The following is a 20,503-nucleotide window of genomic DNA, read 5'->3' as shown; positions in this document are numbered from 1 at the left end:
AGGGCAGAAATCTTCTTCCATATCTCCCTGAGGAAAATAGTACTCACCGGTACCATTTAAAATAAAAAACTTCTTGATTGAAGAATCTAAAACTAGCACTTTACCTCTTCCTATTACTAACACAGGCAAAGAGAATGACTGGGGGTGGGGGGAAGGGAGGAGCTATATATACAGCTCTGCTGTGGTGCTCTTTGCCACTTCCTGTTAGCAGGAGGATAATATCCCACAAGTAAGGATGAAATCCGTGGACTCGTCGTATCTTGTAGAAGAAATACTAAATTCTGACATTTTTGTTTGCTTACATTCGTAGAGGATTTAAAGTTTAAAATACATGGTATAACTCTTGGGGGAGATGCTAAACTTTCAGCAGACGTTAAGAACATTTTAATATGATCTATTCACCAATTTTTTGTTATTTTTTTTTTTAGCACTTGTATAATTGATGAATAAAATATAAGTTATGCCCCAAATTAAATGCCCCTGTTTCCGTGCGAGCCTTCAGGCTCACTGGAAACAGAAGTTATAAAGCAGCGGTCTAAAGTCCGCTGCTCCATAACTTGTCCACCTGCTCTGAAGGACATCGATCCTATATGATCTGGTTGATTGAAACCCCCTGCTAGTGGCCGATCGGCCGCGAATCTGCAGGGGGCGGCATTGCTCAAGCAGTTCACAAGAACTGCTTGTGCAATGATAAATGCCGACAGCGTATGCTGTCGGCATTTATCGATGTGCAACGGACATGATACGCTACATCATATAATGTCCGTCCGCACTTTAATAAATCGGTCCCTTAGACTTTACTTGATGTCTTCAGTCCTGCTAACCTAACAAGTACAAATTTTGTTTGCCCTCAAGCAAACACATTAACTTGTAATATGCGAGCAAGATAGCACAGTTGCGATATTGCTTATCATGACCTGCACTAACTTTAGGGTTACACTTGTAATGTAGCCCAAATTATCCTAATAAAAGAAACTTGCAAGTGTATTTTTGTAAACATTCTTTGGTAAATTATTTATGCTCATTACAATGATCTATGTTTTGATTTTTGTGTGTTTAGTTATAAAGTTCCCTTTGGTGTCTAGATCTGGTCTCCACATGATGATGTAACACTTGGAAAAGAAGATACAGCCCAGTATCCCACTGCTGGATGCCAGGATGGCGAAGATCTCCAAAGCCACCATATATTTGCTGTTGGAACTCAGGTAGGCTGGGATAAAGGTGATCCAGACACTGCAGAACATCAGCATGCTGAAGGTGATCATCTGGGCTTCATTGTAACGGTCAGGCACCTTCCTTACTGCAAATGCAACAAAGAAACTCAGAGCAGCGAGAACTCCCAAGTAGCTAACAACAATATAGAATGCAATAGGGGATCCATCATTACACTTTAATATCATCTTCCCTGTGACGGACTGGGTGTCATAGTCCGGGTAAGGAGGAGAAGTGATTAACCACACAGTACATATAACAGCCTGACCCAATGAGCAGACAAGGACAAAACAGTAGGACATGCTAGTCCTTAGCAATTTCCTTAATTTGCTATTAGGCTTTGTAACTTTGAATGCAATGACAACTGTAATGGTTTTAGCCAGGACAGAGGAAACGGCAACAGTGAAAAAAAGTCCAAATACTGTTTGTCGCAGTTTACAAGTTCCTTTCCCAGGATACCCAATGAATAACAGGGAGCAGAGGAAGGACAACATGAGGGCAAACAGTAGCAAGAAGCTGAGGCCCCTGTTATTGGCTCGGACTACAGGACTGTCCCAATGTAAAGTAAAAAGTCCCAACACTAATGCAGTTATTAAAGCCAGGACAACAGCCACAGAAGCAAGAGCAGCACCCAATGGGTCTTCATATGAAAGGAACTCTACATTTCTTGGAATACAGGTGTCTCTTCCGTTATTGGACCACTGATCTTCTGGGCAGGGAATGCAGGTTTCCATATCTGTAAACAGAAAATATGATCATTTTTGTGCTGGCATTTTGTTTAGGGGTAAAGGGCCAGGGCCCTCTTGGAAGAGACTGCCCTCAAACACCAATTTCATCACTTTTGTACCGGCAATCTCGATCTCAGTATGAATACCTTTATAACATAGCGCTATTGTGATAATAACATCCATCCCTATGTTTTTGTTGGTGTAAAGTATTCTACTGCATTTTGTTTTGTGAGCAGATAAAGTAGACTTTCAAGTATCTAGATTCTATTTGTTGGTCTTATTTGATCTTAAAACAGAAATACTAAATTCTGGAATTTTTGTTTGCTTACATTTGTAGAGGATTTAAAGTTTAAAATGCACGGTATAACTCTTGGGGGAAATGCTAAACTTTCAGCAGACGTTAAGAACATTTTAATATGATCTATTCACCAATTTTTTTGTTTTTTAGCACTTGTATAATTGATGAATAAAATATAAGTTATGCCCCAAATTAAATTTTTGGCTGATATTTTTGGATATTGTTAAAGTTGAATATTTACATCTAAGTATCTATCTATCTATCATCTATCTATCTATATATCTATCTATCTATTCCATCTATCTATCCATCTATCTATATATAATTTAAAGATATTTAAGAAAAAACAGTTAGTGCTTTGATCTGTTTAGCGTCACTAAAACCTAGCACTAAAAAAACACAGCACATTTCTTCTATATATAAACAGAGAAGATAATTATATAAAAAATAATAATATTGAAATAATTACAAATTGCTATAAGTAAAGCCATTTTACATAAATGAAACCCAGTTTATAAATTAAAGAGACAGTGCATAAATAGTTATTGGTAGGGTGTTGAGAGATTATTTTTTTGCTGATGGAATCAATTTTGCTGAAGCTGCTGGCAAAATCTTGAGATGAGAGAGAAGTGGTGTTACGGTTGCCTCCAGGCTGGCTGGAAGTTGGACCGTAGAAAAGGATGCTCCTAGCGCTCACCAAAGGAGCAGCAGCACCGTAAACACTATAATTACTGCATAGCCACCATCAGTAATACAGACTCTATGAACAACCGCTGCTGGGCTGGTATCTCGCCGTCTGCTCTGCGCCCTGGACCTACGACCAGGCTCCAGTAGGTGAACCTCTTCCTTCTGTAGCAATCCCTGTAGCTAAGGGAGTATGAAAAACATAGCAATGGTTCTGACCAGTGTCTTGTCAGCTCCATGCTGCTGTAGGTAGGGACGCTGCACAGTGGCTAGCGTTGCCCTCAATAACTCTCCTACGATACCAGTGCTGTTGGGGTGCTGCTCCTTGCGCTAGGACGCTATCCCACCGCTGCCGCCAAATGTTACGGTTGCCTCCAGGCTGGCTGGAAGTTGGACCGTAGAAAAGGATGCTCCTAGCGCTCACCAAAGGAGCAGCAGCACCGTAGACACTATAATTACTGCGTAGCCACCATCAGTAATGCAGACTCTATGAACAACCGCTGCTGGGCTGGTATCTCGCCGTCTGCTCTGCGCCCTGGACCTACGACCAGGCTCCAGTAGGTGAACCTCTTCCTTCTGTAGCAATCCCTGTAGCTAAGGGAGTATGAAAAACATAGCAATCCCTGTAGTGATTATAGCTGAAGCTGTCCCCTACAAACATGAGTCAAAGCTGCAAGTTAGAGGGTCAAAATAGGTCTGATGTGCTGGAGCACACAACCTGCTTTTTATTGAGGTTACATGCAAACAGGACACTCTCAGGGGGAGGCATAAAATCCCCCATCACACATTTGATATTAGATAGAGAGACACTCCCTTTGACAGGCCACAACATTATTTCAGCAGGTAACAAGTTACACACAATAAAACAATGCAGTCCACCTTATCACTAGCAGTCTGATTAGACAATGGTAAGGTTTATCACTAAACCTAATTAGAGCTGATCCCAGCAAACTTGTATTTAGAATTGAACAAAATTAACTCTTAATGGCACACAATGAAACTGAACCAAGTGGGAGAAAGCCAGGGACAAGTCATTTCACAGGTCTGGGGACATAGTCTTAAAGGGGCATTGTTCACCAAAGTCACAATATGTCCCCAGACGGTTCTTAAAGGGCCATACACACCCAATAAAAGTTAATATACTCTCAGGGGCACAATCTTCCAGGGGCCATAGTCATGAGGAAGGAGGCTGGCAAATAGGCTTCTCCAAAATCCAGGGAAGCAGGGCAATTTTCCATTTAAAGGGCCAGTTACAAATAGCAGTTTGTAACATATCTCCCCTTTTGGAGGGAGACTAACCAGGCACCTGACCTTCTGTCGGTCAGTGCCTAAGTTAGTCTCGTAACCCACCCACAAATAAACATTAGCAGCAAAGTAGCCCCCCCACAATAAGTAGTACTGGCCTGTAGGTTCCAGGTTGTAGGATGAAAGTGTAGCATCCTCGGCCTTCCTGGCGCAGCTGGGCAAATAGCTGGTGGTACTTGGGGGGCAGAGGCCAGCGGCACTCTGCCCTGGTGCCAGCGCTTCTGCTGGGGTGAGGGGTTTGCAGGCCAGTCCTGTAACAAGGGGGTCTGTAGGGCAGAGGCCAGCAGCGCTCTGTCCTGATGCCAGCTCTTCTGCTGGGGTGAGGGGTTTGCAGGCCAGCCCTGTAACAAGGGGGTCTGTAGGGCAGAGGCCAGCAGCGCTCTGTCCTAATGCCAGCTCTTCTGCTGGGGGCATTGGGGCATAGTCCTGCCCGGTGGCAAAGGGAACGTGGGGGTCAGTGGGGGTTAACATCTCCACTGTTAACCCTGGGCCCAAGTTAGGAGTTAGCTGGAGAATGGAGACTGGGCTCCCAATCCACTGCATCTCACTCTGCTGATGGGGGACAGGAGCAACCGTCTCTGCCCCCTGTGCTGTAAGTGCAGAGACCACAGTCCCATCTGCACGTTTGTGGGGCTTACTGTCTCCCCCTGGTGCGTTAAGCTGCCGCTGGGGAGAGGGGGTTACAAGCTCCTCTCCCATACATACTTCCAGCCGCTGGGGAATGGAGTCTGGGCTCCCAATTCCCTGCATATTCCTCTGCTGCTGGGGGACAGGACCAACTGTCTCTGCCCCCTGTAACTCAGCCTGCCGCTGGGGGATGGAGTCTGGGCTCCCAATTCCCTGCAATTCACTCTGCTGCTGGGGGACAGGACCAACTGTCTCTGCCCCCTGTAACTCAGCCTGCCGCTGGGGAATGGAGTCTGGGCTCCCAATTCCCTGCAATTCACTCTGCTGCTGGGGGACAGGAGCAACTGTCTCTGCCCCCTGTGCTGTAAGTGCAGAGACCACGGTCCCATCTGCACGGTTGTGGGGCTTACTGTCTCCCCCTGGTGCGTTAAGCTGCCGCTGGGGAGAAGGGGTAACAAGCTCCTCTCCCATACATACTTCCAGCCGCTGGGGAATGGAGTCTGGGCTCACAATTCCCTGCATATTCCTCTGCTGCTGGGGGACAGGACCAACTGTCTCTGCCCCCTGTAACTCAGCCTGCCGCTGGGGAATGGAGTCTGGGCTCCCAATTCCCTGCATATTCCTCTGCTGCTGGGGGACAGGACCAACTGTCTCTGCCCCCTGTAACTCATTTTCTCGCTGGAGAGCAGGTGTCCATACCCCCAAACTCCACAGTTGGCGCTCAAAGGCTCGTGCCGCTTCGTTCTCAGTAGCCAATTTTCGGATGATTCGACTGACTACCTCCTGCGCAGGGTCTGGACCATATCGGACTAGCCGCCTCTTTACCTCTGGAACGAAATCAGCGCCCTCATAGCGACGGATCAGGTTGAGGTGCTCTTCACAGGGTTCTGACCAGTGTCTTGTCAGCTCCATGCTGCTGTAGGTAGGGACGCTGCGCAGTGGCTAGCGTTGCCCTCAATAACTCTCCTACGATACCAGTGCTGTTGGGGTGCTGCTCCTTGCGCTAGGACGCTATCCCACCGCTGCCGCCAAATGTTACGGTTGCCTCCAGGCTGGCTGGAAGTTGGACCGTAGAAAAGGATGCTCCTAGCGCTCCCCTACAAACATGAGTCAAAGCTGCAAGTTAGAGGGTCAAAATAGGTCTGATGTGCTGGAGCACACAACCTGCTTTTTATTGAGGTTACATGCAAACAGGACACTCTCAGGGGGAGGCATAAAATCCCCCATCACACATTTGATATTAGATAGAGAGACACTCCCTTTGACAGGCCACAACATTATTTCAGCAGGTAACAAGTTACACACAATAAAACAATGCAGTCCACCTTATCACTAGCAGTCTAATTAGTCTAATGCAGTCCACCTTTATCACTAAACCTAATTAGAGCTGATCCCAGCAAACTTGTATTTAGAATTGAACAAAATTAACTCTTAATGGCACACAATGAAACTGAACCAAGTGGGAGAAAGCCAGGGACAAGTCATTTCACAGGTCTGGGGACATAGTCTTAAAGGGGCATTGTTCACCAAAGTCACAATATGTCCCCAGACGGTTCTTAAAGGGCCATACACACCCAATAAAAGTTAATATACTCTCAGGGGCACAATCTTCCAGGGGCCATAGTCATGAGGAAGGAGGCTGGCAAATAGGCTTCTCCAAAATCCAGGGAAGCAGGGCAATTTTCCATTTAAAGGGCCAGTTACAAATAGCAGTTTGTAACAAGTGGTAATAGGAGGTGGTGGGTGGAGAAGGGTTCTAAAAGTGGACAACAGACATTTTGGGTTTGAAGAAAGAGTAGATATAAGAGTAGAGAAGTAATCATGCTTAGAGAGGTTAAGGGCAGAATAGTAGGAGTTTAAGATGAATTTGTAGGGAAGAAAGTCAGCTGAACACTGGGATTTCATCCCATGTCTAAAAAAAGAGATTAGTGAAATTATTATGAGACCTTTAGATGGGTCTCATGAAATAGTGATTTATTCTGGTGTCTGATGCTCCATCCAAATACCCAAATTGTCTGGGGTTCACCAACTCACATACAGAGGGTACATGATGCTCTCCCTAGAAAATGTCAGGAGTTTGTGAGGCTGTTTGTCTTCCTTAGTAAAGTATAGAGCTCGCTGCCTTTGAACCAACCACATCCCCAGTGAATGGGGGCATATAGTCATATCATGTTTCTACAACATATACAGTAAATATCCAGTAAATATCCAGTAAATATAAAAATGGTCTCTGCTTTGTAAAAGCTCAAACACACAGGGGCGCCCCATAGCATGTCATAAGCTTCCACAGAACAGCACACAATGGATATTCACAAACTGCAGCCACCTATAAAGGTGTAAGGTGTAAGTCAAGTAGACTGGGGCTTCCAAATGTCTCAGCTCACTCCAGTATACAGCTCCCTTCTAACTGGAGCACCGTTTCTCAGAAGAAAAAGTGCTCTTCACATCCACAAATACCATTATTGTGTTTATTAAAAATATTAAAATCAACACCTTAAATAGCAGCTGATACAATCAATATGCAACGCGTTTCTTGCTGTTTTTTTATCCATGGCTAATTGTATGGACAGTTTTGTACAGTTTCTACTTTTTTTTAAAAACCTGACTACAGCCCTCTCGTGGCTCTCTTCCTACCTGTCAAACCGTACCTTTAGTGTAGCCTTCTCTGGGGCCTCCTCTGCCCCGTCACCACTTTCTGTCGGAGTACCACAAGGATCTGTCCTTGGTCCCCTTCTCTTCTCAATCTACACGTCATCACTAGGTTCCCTAATAAAGTCCCACGGTTTACAATATCATTTGTATGCCGATGACACCCAAATCTACTTCTCTGCACCAGACCTTTCTCGATCCTTGCTAACCCGTGTCACTAACTGTCTTTCTCACATCTCCAACTGGATGTCCTCTCACTACCTCAAGCTAAATCTCTCCAAAACTGAGTTCCTTATTTTCCCCCCTTCTTTAAAACTCTCCACCCCCAATCTCTCTATAACTGTCGACAACTCCATCATTACCCCTACCCCGCATGCCCAATGTCTCGGGGTCACATTTGACTCAGATCTTTCTTTCACTCCTCACATTCAGTCTTTGGCTAAAGCCTGCCGCTTCCACCTTAAAAACATCTCTAAAATTAGACACTTCCTTACACAAGACACAACTAAGATTTTAATCCACTCTCTCATCCTCTCCCACCTCGATTACTGCAACTCTGTCCTCTCTGGTCTCCCCACCTACCGCCTAGCTCTTTTACAATCCTTAATGAATGCCTCTGCCAGACTCATCTTCCTTACAAGTCGCTCTTCATCTGCTGCACCTCTCTGCCAATCTCTTCACTGGCTTCCTCTTGCCTCTAGGATCAAACACAAAATTCTCACTCTGACATACAAAGCCCTCAACTGCACTGCTCCCCCCTATATCTCAGACCTTGTCTCCAGATACTCTCCCTCCCGTCCCCTTCACTCTGCTCACGACCTCCTACTCTCCTCCTCTCTTGTCACCTCATTACACTCCCGTTTACAGGACTTCTCCAGACTGGCTCCCATCTTGTGGAACTCTCTGCCTCGCTCCACAAGACTCTCCTCTAGTTTTAAAAGCTTCAAGTGCTCCCTAAAGACTCTACTGTTCAGGGATGCATACAACCTACGCTAACCTTTCTTTATACCAGTTCCTCTCCTCCATTGCTATCCCCTGAACCCCCCTAGCATGCAAGCTTAAGAGTCCAGCTGTTTGTTGATCACCTTCTCAAGAGCTGACTACAACAGTGCAACTCTTGGCAGGGCCCTCTACCCATTTGATCCCTATAACTGTTTTTCTTGTACTCAGCCTTTGTTAATAGTGCTGCGGAATCTGTTGGCGCTCTACAAATAACCGATAATAATAATAATAATAATAATACAGTATTTTATAGAATGAATCAAGTCTAATTTGATACCCTGGTGTTTTTATATCTGTTTTTTTCTCTTTAATTTGAGCTAAATTTAAACAAAGCACATTTAGTTTTTGTTGTGTCAAATTCTTCCCTCAAATTAAGATAAAATGAGCCTGTTCTCTCTCTATTTGGCTCAGAAGTTTTTCTGAACGTATTTGTCATGGATTATACCTATAGATTTAAATTCTTTTGCTCCTCCCTCCGCCTCACCTGTTATAAGCACTGATTACCATCAATTCAGTGCTTGGATATTGCTTCCTGTTAGCTACGTGCTGCTAGAGATTCTCAAGCTCTGATTTATCATAGTTTATTCCTTCTGCCTTCTGCCTGATACAGTTTATAAATTGTGTTCCGGGTCCCTGGGGTTGGAATTATTGGAGAGAACTGAAGGGTGCGCCATTATTCCAACAGCTATGAAGCTGTCCAGGCCAGGTTTTTTTATTAAGCAGCTTGTTAGTCCTAGTTGTGGCTGAGAGTTTAAAAGGAAGCTTATTAAACTGTTGCCCAGTCAGGAGACCTGTTGTGTTAAAATGACTGTTTCTGTGAATGATTTGTTAAAAAGGACATTATTGTACAGAGTGCTGTAAAATTATGTGATGTGCTGCAGAGAATGGATTTCCCTCCTGAATGTTAAACTGTCCTGTGCTGCATTTGTGCCCTAGAAGGGTGTTTCCGGTTACAATACATATATATGTATATATATATATATATATATATATATATATATATATATATATATATATATATATATATATATATATAATTGTATATTATGGCCTATATTACAAGCAAGATATTTGTGCTCTACTCACTAATACCAGCGCATGCAAATGTGCGTGGTATTACAAGTTAAGTGCAATGCAAACTTGACCTTGCGTTCGCATTGCCTAGAAGCCTTGCGCTCACAAGACCACGCTTCCATAGGCTCCAATAGGAGCCTCGATCTCATGCGGTCAGACACAGCAAAGCACCCAGTGCAGAACAGGGGGTAAGTCATGCAGCGTTGGGCAGCAAATTAAAAATATATATGAATATGAATATATATATATATATATATATATATATATATATATATATATATTTATATGTTTATATACACATATTAACACATAAATATATACAGTAAGTAAATAAGCATATACATATATATTTAAAACCCAGTACCCATAGGCTGGTATGTAAAGGCACTTTTCAGTGCCATTATTTTTTTAATGCCCCACATCTCCTCACTTTAACCCCTTATAACTGCTTTGGGCAGTTTTTTATGGTTTGACCTCTGGTTAATTGCGCTTAGCGCAAACTGCTCCTGCGAGCTAGTGGGAGCATTAATCAGCCACTTGTAATGGGTGGTTATTTAACGTGCTCCCATAAACCGGCAAATTAGCCCCTTTACAGGTGCACATTAAGATAGTTTAGAAATTGTAAAGGAGAGATACTATTGTATTACTTGCGTATTTGTTCCCCAACACAATTATACCATATGAACATAGGAGGAAAAAAATAAAAATAATAATAATTTATTTCCTTTTTACCAATTAATAGGGTGGGGGGTGCTCAATATCCTGTATAAACATAGGAAAATGTAGAGAAAAAATGGATATAACAGAGCACTCAAAGGGTACTGATTAGAGATAATTCTATATATGAGTGGATTTGCAGGACTCAGGTATGTTGTATAAAACGTAACTTTTAATAGTTAAGAATAAAATTATATGTATAGATGGTGACAAAACATTCACTCAATCAAGTGTATATAAAAACAGTTCAAATAGATGATGAATGCTGGAATGCCAGGTATTAACCATACTAGGTGTGTTAAGTGGGTAGGTCTGGCAAGGAAGCACCAAAAAATGCTCACGGATTGCACATAAACTAATCTGCAAAAGAGGGTTGACCTCAAACAATAATTATCTAACTAGTGCAATGCTGGAGCGGTGCTATCACTTGTCAGAATCCCACACTGTATATATTAGTAGTACAAAATGGAGTTAAACAATAAATTCCCATAGAAATACTGGTCTGTTATATGAGCCAATTCAAAAATAAACAGCTAGGTAGCGATACTATCGAAGTCACTTCTATATTAACATCCATACATAGCTATTGGGGTTTAACACACACACAGCATAAAGACCAGCATTCATCCAGAGCGCCTGATGCGCATTTCGCCACGTCCGTGGCTTTACCCAAAGGTGCTTCCTTGCCAGACCTACCCACTTAACACACCTAGTATGGTTAATACCTGGCATTCCAGCATTCATCATCTATTTTAACTGTTTTTATATACACTTGATTGAGTGAATGTTTTGTCACCATCTATACATATAATTTTATTCTTAACTATTAAAAGTTACGTTTTATACAACATACCTGAGTCCTGCAAATCCACTCATATATAGAATTATCTCTAATCAGTACCCTTTGAGTGCTCTGTTATATCCATTTTTTCTGCACATTAAGATAGAGCTCCACTTGTAATCTAGCCCTATGTATTTTATTTAAGTTCATTATTTACATAATCACGTTTTATTAACTTATATTAACAAGATTTTGTATACAGGATATTAATATTCCATAGAAGACAGTAGCCACAGCTCTTTTGTTTTTTAACATTGCACCAGGGCCGGATTGGTCTGCCGAGATACCGGGAACAATTCTGGTGGGCTGGCAGCTGCCAGCTGCACATAGTGTGTGTGGAGAGGAGCAAGCAGCACTGCAGAATAGTGTGAGGGAGCACAGTGGCTGTTACTTTGCCCCAAAAATTATAGTGAGTATAGTGAGAAGTGAGAACCTCCCCGAGTCCCCACTATGTGCCGTCCACATCTCAGCCTGAGAGTGTTGCTGAGGTGACATCACGCTATCCTGTTACTTGTGCATGCCCCCACCTCACATGATCAGCTCTCATCTCCAGGGACCAGAGACGCAACCACCCCTGCGACGGCGTGATGTCATCCGCGCTGCCTGTCACCCAGCAAACAGCTGCCGCTGCGTGTTAGCCCTCGCTGTCCCACCGCCTGATGGGTCCATGCAGGATAACTTACTTAGCAAGTTAGCAAGTGAATGAGAGGCCACCGCCGGACACAAGCAGGTGATTACCGGGCATGCAGTAGGGATCCACAGGCGCGGTAAGGCCACATGTGAATAGTAGTTTATGTTTTAATCTGTTAGCTGCTAAAGAGCAGCCCGGGTAGTGAGCGGCTGAGCCAGCTGTATGTACATCATTTATTAAATATCTTGTATATTGTGCAATGTATGTAGTCTTAACCTATGGTAACTGTATTGGTACATACAGGTTGTTCTATAGTGGCCTGTCACTGATCAAATGGGCTGAGGGCTCCCAGCTCAAGCTTGCATGCAGTGTATGTATAATATATAAATATATGTTATGTGTGTGTAATATATATATATATATATATATATATATATATATTATGACATTGTAGTGATCAACTAATTTAATTATTGGTGAAATCTGATCCGGAGGGGGCGGGTCTGAGTAGGAGGGGGAGGGGCTGAGCTGAAGGAGCGGGGCGGGGCGGGCCATACAGCATTGCCCTGTTTTTAAAAGATAACAGCTCTTTTATTATTGTATTAGAATAGTCGCTGTTCTGTACTGAACGGGTTTACTGCTAATATTGTGGTTGCACTGTAACAGACGTCTTGAAATACAACACAACGGATGCAGTGTGATCACAATATTCAAGCTAAACACATCAGTTTTGTGATGTCTGATGGCTCATCACTAGTGATGTCGCGAATTGTTCGCCGGCAAATAGTTCCCGGCGAACATAGCATGTTCGCGTTCGCCTCGGCGGGCGAACATATGCGATGTTCGATCTGCCCCCTATTCGTCATCATTGAGTAAACTTTGACCCTGTACCTGACAGTCAGAATACACATTACAGCCAATCAGCAGCAGACCCTCCCTATCAGACCCTACCACCTCCTGGACAGCATACATTTTAGATTCATTTGGAAGCTGCATTCTTAGTGAGAGGAGGGACAGTGCAGCTGCTGCTGATTTAATAGGGAAATCGATAGCTAGGCTAGAGTATTCAGTGTCCACTACAGTCCTGAAGGACTCATCTGATCTCTGCTGTAAGGACAGCACCCCAAAAAGCCCTTTTTAGGGCTAGAACATCAGTCTGCTTTTTTTTTTTCTCTGTGTAATCTAATTGCAGTTGCCTGCCTGCCAGCGTGTGTGTCATGCTCATAGCGTATACTGTGCCCACTTGCCCAGTGCCACCACTCATATCTGGTGTAACAGTAGTGTACATTTAAAAAAAAAAAAACTTTTTTGACTGTGAAATAATAGCAGACAGCTGCCAGTACCCAAGATGGCCACCAATAAGGCAGAAAAAACATTTTATTTTAGTACTGGCCGACTTTCTGCCAGTACTTAAGATGGCGGGGACAATTGTGGGGTGGGGGAGGGAAGGGAGCTGTTTGGGAGGGATCAGGGGGTCTGATGTGTCAGGTGGGAGGCTGATCTGTACACTAAAGCTAAAATTAACCCTGCAAGCTCCCTACTATCTACCTAATTAACCCCTTCACTGCTAGCCATAATACACGTGTGATGTGCAGCAGCATTTAGCGGCCTTTTAATTACCAGAAAGCAACGCCAAAGTCATATATGTCTGCTATTTCTGAACAAAGGGGATCCCAGAGAAGCATTTACAACCATTTGTGCCATAATTGCACAAGCTGTTTGTAAATAATTTCAGTGAGAAACCTAAAATTGCGAAAAAATTTAAGTTTTTTTTAAATTTGATCGCATTTGGCGGTGAAATGGTGGCATGAAATATACCAAAATGGGCCTAGATCAATACTTTGGGTTGTCTACCACACTACACTTAAGCTAAAATTAACTTTACAAGCTGCCTACATGCTCCCTAATTAACCCCTTCACTGCTGGGCATAAAACACGTGGGGTGCGCAGTGGCATTTAGCAGCCTTCTAATTACCAAAAAGTAACGCCAAAGCCATATAAGTCTGCTATTTCTGAACAAAGGGGATCCCAAAGAAGCATTTACAATCATTTATGCCATAATTGCATAAGTTGTTTGTAAATAATTTATGTGAGAAACCTAAAGTTTGTGAAAAAGTGAACAATTTTTTTTTATTTGATCGCATTTGGCGGTGAAATGGTGGCATGAAATATACCAAAATGGGCCTAGATCAATACTTTGGGTTGTCTACTACACTACACTTAAGCTAAAATTAACTCTACAAGCTGCCTACGTGCTCCCTAATTAACCCCTTCACTGCTGGTCATAAAACACATGTGGTGCGCAGTGGCATTTAGCAGCCTTCTAATTACCAAAAAGCAACGCCAAAGTCATATAAGTCTGCTATAATGGCATGTCTGGCACACAGTGTTGGGGCAAGGGTCCATCTGACCACTGATACCTGGTCTGCAAAGCATGGTCAGGGCAGGTATATCACCTACACTGCGCACTGTGAAGCGGGCGTAACCCTTACACGTAACCCTTACACTACCTGATCAATACAACTTCATACCTGATGTTTTAAAGCACGTTATTCCAAACAATTTAGGAATGTTAGGTAATTTATGCCCTTTATGGATTAAAACCAGACTCTGCATCAACAATGTAATTTTCCATGGGAGTTTTGCCATGGATCCCCCTCCGGCATGCCACAGTCCAGGTGTTAGTGCCCTTGAAAAAACTTTTCCTTCACTATTGTGGCCAGAAAGAGTCCCTGTGGGTTTTAAAATTCGCCTGCCTATTGAAGTCTATGGCGGTTCGCCCGGTTCGCCGGTTCGCAAACTTTTGTGGAAGTTGGAGTTCTCCGTTCGCGACCCCAAATTTTTAGGTTCGCGACATCACTACTCATCACATGACACAGGGAAAATATGTCAGACAAAAATCTACTGAAATTCAGACTAAAGGCCAAAAGATGTAAAGCTCTCTGCTCTGGCGAAATAAACAAACAAGTCTGGTCTGCGTGTTTATCTCACTATGCAGTCTCTGGGGGTGGAGAGACATTGTAATATAAAGCTCTCTGCTCTGGCGAGATAAACAAGTCTGGTCTGCGTGTTTATCTCACTATGCAGTCTCTGGGGGTAGAGAGACACTGTAATATAAAGCTCTCTGCTCTGGCGAGATAAACAAGTCTGGTCTGCGTGTTTATCTCACTATGCAGTCTCTGGGGGTGGTGAGACATTGTAATATAAAGCTCTCTGCTCTGGCGAGATAAACAAGTCTGGTCTGCGTGTTTATCTCACTATGCAGTCTCTGGGGGTGGTGAGACATTGTAATATAAAGCTCTCTGCTCTGGCGAGATAAACAAGTCTGGTCTGCGTGTTTATCTCACTATGCAGTCTCTGGGGGTGGTGAGACATTGTAATATAAAGCTCTCTGCTCTGGCGAGATAAACAAGTCTGGTCTGCGTGTTTATCTCACTATGCAGTCTCTGGGGGTGGTGAGACATTGTAATATAAAGCTCTCTGCTCTGGCGAGATAAACTAGTCTGGTCTGCGTGTTTATCTCACTATGCAGTCTCTGGGGGTGGAGAGACATTGTAATATAAAGCTCTCTGCTCTGGCGAGATAAACAAGTCTGGTCTGCGTGTTTATCTCACTATGCAGTCTCTGGGGGTGGTGAGACATTGTAATATAAAGCTCTCTGCTCTGGCGAGATAAACAAGTCTGGTCTGCGTGTTTATCTCACTATGCAGTCTCTGGGGGTGGTGAGACATTGTAATATAAAGCTCTCTGCTCTGGCGAGATAACCAAGTCTGGTCTGCGTGTTTATCTCACTATGCAGTCTCTGGGGAGTGGAGAGACATTGTAATATAAAGCTCTCTGCTCTGGCGAGATAAACTAGTCTGGTCTGTGTGTTTATCTCACTATGCAGTCTCTGGGGGTGGTGAGACATTGTAATATAAAGCTCTCTGCTCTGGCGAGATAAACAAGTCTGGTCTGCGTGTTTATCTCACTATGCAGTCTCTGGGGGGGGTGAGACATTGTAATATAAAGCTCTCTGCTCTGGCGAGATAAACAAGTCTGGTCTGCGTGTTTATCTCACTATGCAGTCTCTGGGGGTGGTGAGACATTGTAATATAAAGCTCTCTGCTCTGGCGAGATAAACAAGTCTGGTCTGCGTGTTTATCTCACTATGCAGTCTCTGGGGGTGGTGAGACACTGTAATATAAAGCTCTCTGCTCTGGCGAGATAAACTAGTCTGGTCTGCGTGTTTATCTCACTATGCAGTCTCTGGGGGTGGAGAGACATTGTAATATAAAGCTCTCTGCTCTGGCGAGATAAACAAGTCTGGTCTGCGTGTTTATCTCACTATGCAGTCTCTGGGGGTGGTGAGACACTGTAATATAAAGCTCTCTGCTCTGGCGAGATAAACAAGTCTGGTCTGCGTGTTTATCTCACTATGCAGTCTCTGGGGGTGGTGAGACATTGTAATATAAAGCTCTCTGCTCTGGCGAGATAAACAAGTCTGGTCTGCGTGTTTATCTCACTATGCAGTCTCTGGGGGTGGTGAGACATTGTAATATAAAGCTCTCTGCTCTGGCGAGATAAACAAGTCTGGTCTGCGTGTTTATCTCACTATGCAGTCTCTGGGGGTGGAGAGACATTGTAATATAAAGCTCTCTGCTCTGGCGAGATAAACAAGTCTGGTCTGCGTGTTTATCTCACTATGCAGTCTCTGGGGGTGGTGAGACACTGTAATATAAAGCTCTCTGCTCTGGCGAGATAAACAAGTCTGGTCTGCGTGTTTATCTCACTATGCAGTCTCTGGGGGTGGTGAGACATTGTAATATAAAGCTCTCTGCTCTGGCGAGATAAACAAGTCTGGTCTGCGTGTTTATCTCACTATGCAGTCTCTGGGGGTGGAGAGACATTGTAATATAAAGCTCTCTGCTCTGGCGAGATAAACAAGTCTGGTCTGCGTGTTTATCTCACTATGCAGTCTCTGGGGGTGGTGAGACATTGTAATATAAAGCTCTCTGCTCTGGCAAGATAAACAAGTCTGGTCTGCGTGTTTATCTCACTATGCAGTCTCTGGGGGTGGTGAGACATTGTAATATAAAGCTCTCTGCTCTGGTGAGATAAACAAGTCTGGTCTGCGTGTTTATCTCACTATGCAGTCTCTGGGAGTGGTGAGACATTGTAATATAAAGCTCTCTGCTCTGGCGAGATAAACAAGTCTGGTCTGGGTGTTTATCTCACTATGCAGTCTCTAGGGGTGGAGAGACATTGTAATATAAAGCTCTCTGCTCTGGCGAGATAAACAAGTCTGGTCTGCGTGTTTATCTCACTATGCAGTCTCTGGGGGTGGTGAGACACTGTAATATAAAGCTCTCTGCTCTGGCGAGATAAACAAGCCTGGTCTGCGTGTTTATCTCACTATGCAGTCTCTGGGGGTGGTGAGACACTGTAATATAAAGCTCTCTGCTCTGGCGAGATAAACTAGTCTGGTCTGCGTGTTTATCTCACTATGCAGTCTCTGGGGGTGGTGAGACATTGTAATATAAAGCTCTCTGCTCTGGCGAGATAAACAAGTCTGGTCTGCGTGTTTATCTCACTATGCAGTCTCTGGGGGTGGAGAGACATTGTAATATAAAGCTCTCTGCTCTGGCGAGATAAACAAGTCTGGTCTGCGTGTTTATCTCACTATGTAGTCTCTGGGGGTGGTGAGACATTGTAATATAAAGCTCTCTGCTCTGGCGAGATAAACAAGTCTGGTCTGCGTGTTTATCTCACTATGCAGTCTCTGGGGGTGGTGAGACACTGTAATATAAAGCTCTCTGCTCTGGCGAGATAAACAAGTCTGGTCTGCGTGTTTATCTCACTATGCAGTCTCTGGGGGTAGTGAGACATTGTAATATAAAGCTCTCTGCTCTGGCGAGATAAATAAACAAGTCTGGTCTGCGTGTTTATCTCACTATGCAGTCTCTGGGGGTGGTGAGACATTGTAATATAAAGCTCTCTGCTCTGGCGAGATAAACAAGTCTGGTCTGCGTGTTTATCTCACTATGCAGTCTCTGGGGGTGGTGAGACATTGTAATATAAAGCTCTCTGCTCTGGCGAGATAAACAAGTCTGGTCTGCGTGTTTATCTCACTATGCAGTCTCTGGGGGTGGTGAGACATTGTAATATAAAGCTCTCTGCTCTGGCGAGATAAACAAGTCTGGTCTGCGTGTTTATCTCACTATGCAGTCTCTGGGGGTGGTGAGACACTGTAATATAAAGCTCTCTGCTCTGGCGAGATAAACAAGTCTGGTCTGCGTGTTTATCTCACTATGCAGTCTCTGGGGGTGGTGAGACATTGTAATATAAAGCTCTCTGCTCTGGCGAGATAAACAAGCCTGGTCTGCGTGTTTATCTCACTATGCAGTCTCTGGGGGTGGTGAGACATTGTAATATAAAGCTCTCTGCTCTGGCGAGATAAACAAGTCTGGTCTGCGTGTTTATCTCACTATGCAGTCTCTGGGGGTGGTGAGACACTGTAATATAAAGCTCTCTGCTCTGGCGAGATAAACTAGTCTGGTCTGCGTGTTTATCTCACTATGCAGTCTCTGGGGGTGGTGAGACATTGTAATATAAAGCTCTCTGCTCTGGCGAGATAAACTAGTCTGGTCTGCGTGTTTATCTCACTATGCAGTCTCTGGGGGTGGTGAGACATTGTAATATAAAGCTCTCTGCTCTGGCGAGATAAACAAGCCTGGTCTGCGTGTTTATCTCACTATGCAGTCTCTGGGGGGGTGAGACACTGTAATATAAAGCTCTCTGCTCTGGCGAGAAAAACAAGTCTGGTCTGCGTGTTTATCTCACTATGCAGTCTCTGGGTGTGGTGAGACATTGTAATATAAAGCTCTCTGCTCTGGCGAGATAAACAAGTCTGGTCTGCGTGTTTATCTCACTATACAGTCTCTGGGGGTGGAGAGACATTGTAATATAAAGCTCTCTGCTCTGGCGAGATAAACAAGTCTGGTCTGCGTGTTTATCTCACTATGCAGTCTCTGGGGGTGGTGAGACATTGTAATATAAAGCTCTCTGCTCTGGCGAGATAAACAAGTCTGGTCTGCGTGTTTATCTCACTATGCAGTCTCTGGGGGTGGTGAGACACTGTAATATAAAGCTCTCTGCTCTGGCGAGATAAACTAGTCTGGTCTGCGTGTTTATCTCACTATGCAGTCTCTGGGGGTGGAGAGACATTGTAATATAAAGCTCTCTGCTCTGGCGAGATAAACAAGTCTGGTCTGCGTGTTTATCTCACTATGCAGTCTCTGGGGGTGGTGAGACATTGTAATATAAAGCTCTCTGCTCTGGCGAGATAAACAAGTCTGGTCTGCGTGTTTATCTCACTATGCAGTCTCTGGGGGTGGAGAGACATTGTAATATAAAGCTCTCTGCTCTGGCGAGATAAACAAGTCTGGTCTGCGTGTTTATCTCACTATGCAGTCTCTGGGGGTGGTGAGACATTGTAATATAAAGCTCTCTGCTCTGGCGAGATAAACAAGTCTGGTCTGTGTGTTTATCTCACTATGCAGTCTCTGGGGGTGGAGAGACATTGTAATATAAAGCTCTCTGCTCTGGCGAGATAAACAAGTCTGGTCTGTGTGTTTATCTCACTATGCAGTCTCTGGGGGTGGTGAGACATTGTAATATAAAGCTCTCTGCTCTGGCGAGATAAACAAGTCTGGTCTGCGTGTTTATCTCACTATGCAGTCTCTGGGGGTGGTGAGACATTGTAATATAAAGCTCTCTGCTCTGGCGAGATAAACAAGTCTGGTCTGTGTGTTTATCTCACTATGCAGTCTCTGGGGGTGGTGAGACATTGTAATATAAAGCTCTCTGCTCTGGCGAGATAAACAAGTCTGGTCTGCGTGTTTATCTCACTATGCAGTCTCTGGGAGTGGTGAGACATTGTAATATAAAGCTCTCTGCTCTGGGGAGATAAACAAGTCTGGTCTGCGTGTTTATCTCACTATGCAGTCTCTGGGGGTGGTGAGACACTGTAATATAAAGCTCTCTGCTCTGGCGAGATAAACAAGTCTGGTCTGCGTGTTTATCTCACTATGCAGTCTCTGGGGGTGGAGAGACATTGTAATATAAAGCTCTCTGCTCTGGCGAGATAAACAAGTCTGGTCTGCGTGTTTATCTCACTATGCAGTCTCTGGGGGTGGTGAGACATTGTAATATAAAGCTCTCTGCTCTGGCGAGATAAACAAGTCTGGTCTGCGTGTTTATCTCACTATGCAGTCTCTGGGGGTGGTGAGATATTGTAATATAAAGCTCTCTGCTCTGGCGAGATAAACAAGTCTGGTCTGCGTGTTTATCTCACTATGCAGTCTCTGGGGGTGGAGAGACATTGTAATATAAAGCTCTCTGCTCTGGCGAGATAAACAAGTCTGGTCTGCGTGTTTATCTCACTATGCAGTCTCTGGGGGTGGTGAGACATTGTAATATAAAGCTCTCTGCTCTGGCGAGATAAACAAGTCTGGTCTGCGTGTTTATCTCACTATGCAGTCTCTGGGAGTGGTGAGACATTGTAATATAAAGCTCTCTGCTCTGGCGAGATATACAAGTCTGGTCTGCGTGTTTATCTCACTATGCAGTCTCTGGGGGTGGTGAGACATTGTAATATAAAGCTCTCTGCTCTGGCGAGATAAACAAGTCTGGTCTGCGTGTTTATCTCACTATGCAGTCTCTGGGGGTGGTGAGACATTGTAATATAAAGCTCT

General features: G+C 44.0%; 1 protein-coding gene across 1 annotated transcript in view; it reads right to left on the bottom strand.

The window, feature by feature from the left end:
• Nucleotides 1-1,034: 1,034 nt before the first annotated feature.
• Nucleotides 1,035-20,503, bottom strand: part of LOC128655763 (vomeronasal type-2 receptor 26-like) — a 62,216-nt gene continuing 42,747 nt past the window's right edge. The window contains exon 3 of the mRNA XM_053709337.1: nt 1,035-1,948. Coding sequence (XP_053565312.1) covers nt 1,035-1,948 — 914 coding nt within the window. The remainder of the gene's footprint in view (nt 1,949-20,503) is intronic.

This window comes from Bombina bombina, chromosome 4 (assembly GCF_027579735.1).
Source record: "Bombina bombina isolate aBomBom1 chromosome 4, aBomBom1.pri, whole genome shotgun sequence".
In the NCBI taxonomy this organism is placed as follows: domain Eukaryota; kingdom Metazoa; phylum Chordata; class Amphibia; order Anura; family Bombinatoridae; genus Bombina; species Bombina bombina.
This window is presented reverse-complemented; position numbering and strand designations above follow the sequence as displayed.